Genomic DNA, 6,922 nt, shown 5'->3' with positions numbered 1-6,922 from the left:
TAGTTCCGCCATTAATGGCACTAGAGCAGGCTCAGACATAAAGGCCATCTTTGTAAGGGGAGACAAAGCGGTGCAAAGTAAACTAACATTGAGATTAAAATATACCTACATAATATTTACCCCAAGAAGAACTGAAAATGAAGTCCATCCCGGCTTGCAAAAGACAAATAATTTTTTTTACAAATATTGCAATATTGTCAATTGTCCAAATAGGGAGAGGCGTCCATCTTTGTATAGGTCAGAGGAGCTTCATTTTACTTGGCTTAATGGCGTTGGAGCAGGTTTGCCCAAAACAAACATGGCGACTGTGGGGCGGAGTTTGCAAAACCCCGAGACCGTCTGAAATTTCAGTCCGACCGCAGCTCGTGCGCGTGCGCGAACTGCGCGTGGCCGTTGTCGGAGGCGCGCGGAGGATTTTCTGAGAGATTTGAGCGGGAAACGGTTAACGGTCAACGGCGTTGCCATGGCTGCGGGGGCGGGGCTTGGTAACGGCGCGCGTCGGCACAGGTGGGCCATCGAGCTCGAGCTGAGCAGCAGCAGGTGAGCGGCCAGGAGCAAGGCCGCGGAGAGAGCCTGGGGCTCGAGTGGGAGGCGGTAGCAGGTAGGCCCCGGGCTGGCCTCTCTCCTGGGGAGGACACCACTCTGACTGGGGTCACCCAAAACACTGAAACACGGGGACTTTAATGTCACAGCCTTTGAGGGGGAGGCAATGGGTGCGACAAAACCTGGTTGATAATTACTGAGCTTGGATGGGTTTTGGTGTCTCCAGTGGGTGGGCTTCAGATGTTCCACCAGTCCCTTTGAGGAAAGGACTGGCTGCAAGTTTTTACTAATTCATTCTTGGGATGTGGGCATCGCTGGCAAAGCTGGTATTTATTACCCTGTCCCTAGTCACCCCTTGAGAAGGTGCTGGTGGTGGGCGGCCGCCTAATTGAACCGGTTTCATATGACCGAGTGGCTCGTTCGGCCACTTCAGGGGCAGTTAATAGTCAACCATGTTAGTGTAAGACTTCAGTCACATTTCCAGGCCCTGACCGGGTAAGGACGGCAGGTTGCCGTCACTCGAGGGGCATTAACAAACCAATTTTATGCCAGTTGCGAAAAAGCAGACTATCTGGTCCTTTATCCCTTTGCTGTTTATGGGATCTTGCTGTGTGCAGCTTGGGCTGCCCACATTACAAGAGTGAGTACACATTTTCAAGGTGCTTAATTGGCAGAAATGTGCTTTGGAACGCCCTGAGGTCAGAAAAGGTGCTATATAAATGAATGTCCTTAGAAAATCCAGCAGCTTCATGGTCCCTACTACTGACAACCAGCTTTTTTATTTCCAGGTTTTGACTTCCAATTCTCAAACTGCCATGGCAGGATTCGAACTCACAGCCTCTGGATTATTGTAACAGAACCACGACAGAGTGCTTAATTTGGTAAGTGTGGAAATTTTCAAGGGTTGATCTCTTTCTAAAATCTAGTCAAGTTTGCATTGAGCATTTAACTTTAACATTAAATTGTAGCTTCTATCTGTCTTAGTCAATGTTAAACAAGCTGCCCGCTAGTGTCAGCTGCACAGTTAGTTACTTAGGTAGCTAGTTAGAACTGGCTCCCTCGTCAGCAGGGCCTGACTTGCGTCTCTGGAATCCTAGCTAGTAGAAATACAGGAGGTTTTGCAAACGCACAAAATAAGCTCGACTGCGAGACAAAGAATTGAACTCTGGAATTTGCTAAGTGTGGGAATTTGGTGCAGTGAGGGAGGAGGTGCTGTTCTGATCTTTTACAGAACAAGCAGTGATCCAAGAGAGGAAGTCTGAGACAGTGAGAGCTGAAGCCCAGAGGCGTTAATTAGGGAGCAGGCAGGTGTTTGGTTGGTGAATTTTAATTTTTTTCCTTTCTAAACTGGGTCAGTAGTTTAAACTGGTACTGGAGAGATTGTAGGTTAAATAGATAAATGACTAAATATAACTACAAATTATTCATGATATTTCTAAACTTGAAACCTAATTAGTTAAATAAAACGCAGTAGACCTGGCAGAGCAGGAGATGTGTTGCAGCTATAGCATGTGGGAGCTGGTGAATACTAGTGTGATTCACTGCAACCACATCTGCAGTAAGTGTCTGCAGCTCGAGAAACTTTGGCTCAGAGTTGATAACCTGGAGTCCAACATTCAGACACTGCGATGCATCAGGGAGGGGGAAAGTCACCTGGACACTTTGCCCCTTCGGCTAGGTGCTTCAGATTTGGTCCATGGTCAGGGACAGGAGGGTGTGACTGTGAGTGAGGTAGGTATGGGGATCCAGAAGGTAGCACCAGAGAAGCCTCAGTCCCTGCAATTGTCCAACAGGTTTGAGGTTCTTGCAGCTTGTATGGATGAGAGCAGGGAGTGCAGGGAGGATGAGCAAACTGACCACAGCACTGTGGTGCAGTGGGCCATTCAAATAGGGGGAATAAAATGGAATGAAGTAGTAGGGGACTGTATAGTTAGGGGGATAGATACTGTTATAGTCATAGAGTTATACAGCACAGAAACAGGCCCTTCAGCCCATCATATCCATGCTGGCCATCAAGCACCTATCTATTCTAATGCCATTTTCCAGCACTTGGCCCATTGCTTTGTATGCTGTGGCATTTCAAGTGCTCATCTAAATACTTCTTAAATGTTGTGAGGGTTTCTGCCTCTACCACCCCTTCAGGCAGTGTGTTCCAGATTCCAAACACCCACTGGGTGAAAAAGTTTTTCCTCAAATCCCCTCTAAACCTCCTGCCCCTTACCTTAAATCTATGCCCCCTGGTTATTGATGCCTCCTCTGAGGGAAAAGGTTTCTTCCTATCTACACCCCTCATAATTTTGTATACCTCAATCAGGTTCCCCCTCAGCATTCTCTGCTCTGAGGAAAACAAACCTAGCCTATCCAGTCTCTCTTCATAGCTGAAATGCTCCAGCCATCCTGGTGAATCTCCTCTGCACCCTCTCCAGTACAATCACATCCTTCCTATATTGTGGCAACCAGAACTGTACAGTATTCCAGCTGTGGCCTAACTAGCATTTTATATAGCTCCGCCATAACCTCCCTGCTTTTATATTCTATGCCTCAGCTGATAAAGGCAAGTATCCCATAGGCCTTCCTAACCACCTTATCTACCTATGCTGCTGCCTTCAGTGATCTATGGACAAGTACACCAAGGTTCCTCTGTACTTCCTAGGGTCATAGAGAGATACAGCACTGAAACAGGCCCTTCGGCCCACCGAGTCTGTGCCGACCAACAACCACCCATTTATACTAATCCTACATTAATCCCATATTCCCTACCACATCTCCACCATTCCCCTGCCACCTACCTATTTACAATGGCCAACGTACCTATCAACCTGCAAGTCTTTGGCTGTGGGAGGAAACCGGAGCACCCAGCAGTAACCCACGCAGTCACAGGGAGAACTTGCAAACTCTGCACAGGCAGTGCCCAAAACTGAACCCGGGTCACTGGAGCTGTGAGGCTGCGGTGCTAACCACTAGGCCACAGTCCTACCACCCAGTGTATATTCCCTTGCCTTGTTAGTCCTCCCAAAATGCATCACCTCATACTTCCCAGGATTAAATTCCATTTGCCACTGATCTGCCCATCTTACCAGCCCATCTGTATCCTCCTGTAACCTAAGGCTTTCCTCCTCATTATTTACGACAAACCACTGACCACCTCCAGGCGCGTATCCATTGTCTCTCGAGATAAGGAGGCCCAAAAAGAAAAAAAGAATTTACGACACCACCAATTTTCATGTCAACTGCAAACTTACTGATCATACCTCCTATATTCACGTCTAAGTCATTAATGTATACTACAAACAGCAAGGTCCCAGCACCAATCCCTGTGGTACACCACTGGTCATAGGCTTCCAATCGCAAAAACAACCCTCGACCATCACTCTGTCTCCTGCCACGAAGCCAATTTTGGATCCAATTTGCCAAATTACCCTGGATCCCATGGGCTCTTACCTTCTTAACCAATCTCCCATGCGGGACCTTATCAAAAGCCTTACTGAAGTCCATGTTGATTAGATGAGGGTAAAGCAGTAGATGTACACACCTAGTCACCTCCTCGAAAAATTCAATCAAGTTTGTTAGACATGATCTCCCCCTGACAAAGCCATGCTGACTATCCTTGATTAATCCCTGCCTCTCCAAGAGGAGATTAATCCTGCCCCTCAGAATATACTAAATTGAAATAAGTACAAGTAAATCACTGTTTCTCCTGGAAGGAGTGACTGTGGCCTTGGACAGTAAGAAGGGAGGAGCTAAAAGGGCGGTTATTGCATTCTCCTGTGCTTGCACGGGAAGAGAAATTGGTGTTGGATGTGATAGAGGTTTGGACCAAGGTGTTGAAGAGGGAATGGTCCCACCGGAATGCTGAAAGGTGAGGGGAAGATGTGTTTGTTGGTGGCATCACGCTGGAGGTGGGGGAAATGATGGAGGATGATGTGTTGAATGTGAAAGCTGGTGGGATGGAAGGTGAGAATGAAGGGAACTCTATTGTGCTTCTGGGAAATGGGGAAGGAGTGCAAACAAAAGTGCAGGAAATGGAATGAAACAGGAAGGAGGAGGCCAGAGGGAGCGGGTTAATAAACTCTGGGATAATGCGGGCTTCACACACACCATGTGCAGCCCCAGGTGCCCATGATAAAACACGGAATATTATTCAATTTACAAACACCCAGTGTGGCCTCAAACCCTGACTAAGAATCTACTGGTCCTGCGTTTGCACCGAGCAGGACGGCAGCAACGGGCTTCTCCCAGTGACAGGCTCAGGTTAACAGCCGCCATCTTTATAGTGGGCAGTGTGCAGCAGGGCGCCTGCGCGGCCATCCTGGGCCAGGAAGCAGGAGGAGAGAATGTTGGGAATTTCTATTTTGGACTGACACTGATGGCTTTTGTAAACTCCTTTTACAGAGTATTAGAAGGGAAGGATTTAAAGACAAGAAACAAAAACCAAACAGCACATCAAGATCTGACAGAGTCACGCGATTCATCAGGACCTGAATATCATCCTTTGAATGTGGAAGGAAAAATGTTTGTCTGTTCTGTCTGTGGGAAAATATTTCAAACATCAGTGTGACTGGAAAAGCACTGAGATACACACACCCAAGTGGGAAGAGCTTTAACCAGTTACGCAGCCTGAAAAAGCATCACACCATTCACAACAGGGAGAAGCAGTACTGTGTTGACGAGGCTTCAACTGAGCGTCCAAGCTGGAGAGATACAAGGATACCCGCACCACAGAGAAACTGTGGAAATGCGGGGACTGCGGGAAGGGATTCAGTTCCCCGATGCAGCTGGAAACACATCAGCTCAGTCACACTGGGGAGGGGTCGTTCATCTCCTCCCCGGTGTGCGGGCAGGCATTCACTCGGTCTTCCAACCTTCCGAGACAGCAACTTGTTCACTCCGATCAGAGACCTTTTCAATGTTCTGACTGTGAGAAGATATTTAAAAGCAAAAAGGAACGACTGATACACGAGCGAGTTCACACTGGGGAGAGGCCATTCCTGTGCTCCATGTGTGGGAAGGGATTCACCCAGTCATCCACCCTGCTGACACACCAGCGAGTTCACACTGGGGAGAGGCCGTTCACCTGCTCTGTGTGTGGGAAGGGATTCACTCGGTCATCGAGCCTGCTGACACACCAACACACTCACACTGGAGAGAGGCCGTTTACCTGCTCTGACTGTGGAAAGGGATTCACTAATTCATCAAACATGCTTACACACCAGCGAGTTCACACTGGAGAGAGGCCATTCACCTGCTCCGTGTGTGGGAAAAGATTTACTCAGTCATCTGAGCTACTGAGACACCAGCGTGTTCACACTGATCAGAGACCTTTTAAATGTTCTGACTGTGAGAAGAACTTTAAAAGCAGAAATGAGCTGCTGAGACACCAACGCACTCACACTGGGGATAGGCCATTCACCTGTTCTTTGTGTGGGAAGGGATTCACTCGGTCATCGAGCCTGCTGACACACCAACACACTCACACCGGAGAGAGGCCGTTTACCTGCTCTGACTGTGGGAGGGGATTCACTCATCCATCCACCCTGCTGAGACACCAGCGAGTTCACACCGGGGAGAGGCCGTTCACTTGCTCTGACTGTGGGAAGGGATTCACTCAGTTATCAAACCTGCTGAAACACCAGCGAGTTCACGAGTGACTGTAGGGATTGGATTCTGCTGTTATTGCTGCTGTTAATCACATCCAGGACAAAACCATGTTCATTCTGACAGTTGGGGGTATGTTTCTGCTGATGTTAATAACCCTATAACTTGGCTGGATAAATATTGAATAAACCAGTTTTGTTTCCAACACACTGTGCGTCGAGTATTTGTTTTCTCCAGGATAAGAGGAGACTAATTGAAATCCTGCTGTCGACTGTTCCAGTTTTAGGCCTTTCCTCCTCTGTTGAAGAAAGATTTGCATTTTTGTTGCTCCTTTCATGACATCAGAACATCTCAAAACGCTTCTCAGCCAATGAGGTTTAAGGGGAGCTTTACCCCAAATGGCCAAGTCCAGCTCCTATTTCTCATGTTCTCTGTGTCTAACCTGTGCTGTACCTGCCCTGGGAGTGTTTGATAGGACAGTGTAGACTCTGTATCTAACCCTTTTTTTTTGTTTAAACTTTATTTTATCAAGGAAGGCCTTTATTCCCCAGTCCCCTTTTATGTGTATTTTAAACAAATAACTTTATTAAAACAGGATAATTAGCAAAACTTAAATTAAAATGCTATACTCAGCATCAAAAGAACCAATGCTGACATGAGGAAAATCTGTTTTTACACAGCGAGTAGTTAGGATCTGGAATGCATTGCTTCAGAGTGTGATGGTGGCTGATTCACTTGTGGCTTTAAAAAGGAAATTGGATAATTATCTAAAGAGAAAATATTT

General features: G+C 47.2%; 1 protein-coding gene across 3 annotated transcripts; it reads left to right on the top strand.

The window, feature by feature from the left end:
* Window positions 1-377: 377 nt before the first annotated feature.
* LOC137348500 (zinc finger protein 436-like) lies at window positions 378-6,336 on the top strand. 3 transcript variants are annotated; one of them, XM_068013805.1, is made up of 3 exons: window positions 378-507; window positions 1,332-1,424; window positions 4,936-6,336. In XM_068013805.1, the coding sequence occupies exon 3, from the start codon at window positions 5,313-5,315 to the stop codon at window positions 6,189-6,191; it is 879 nt and encodes a 292-aa protein (XP_067869906.1). In that variant the 5' UTR covers window positions 378-507; window positions 1,332-1,424; window positions 4,936-5,312; the 3' UTR covers window positions 6,192-6,336. The 3 variants fall into 3 exon arrangements, with proteins under 3 accessions (XP_067869906.1, XP_067869904.1, XP_067869905.1); XM_068013803.1 differs by having other exon boundaries at window positions 378-540; XM_068013804.1 differs by having other exon boundaries at window positions 378-601.
* Window positions 6,337-6,922: the final 586 nt, after the last annotated feature.

This window comes from Heterodontus francisci, chromosome 34 (genome assembly GCF_036365525.1).
Source record: "Heterodontus francisci isolate sHetFra1 chromosome 34, sHetFra1.hap1, whole genome shotgun sequence".
Taxonomy (NCBI): Eukaryota; Metazoa; Chordata; class Chondrichthyes; order Heterodontiformes; family Heterodontidae; genus Heterodontus; species Heterodontus francisci.
The sequence above is the reverse complement of the archived record's forward strand: the minus strand, read 5'-3'. Positions and strand labels throughout refer to the sequence as shown.

Coding starts and splice junctions, on each gene's coding strand:
- LOC137348500 (XM_068013805.1), top strand. CDS start 5,313: ATGCAGCTGGAAACACATCAGCTCAGTCACACTGGGGAGGGGTCGTTC.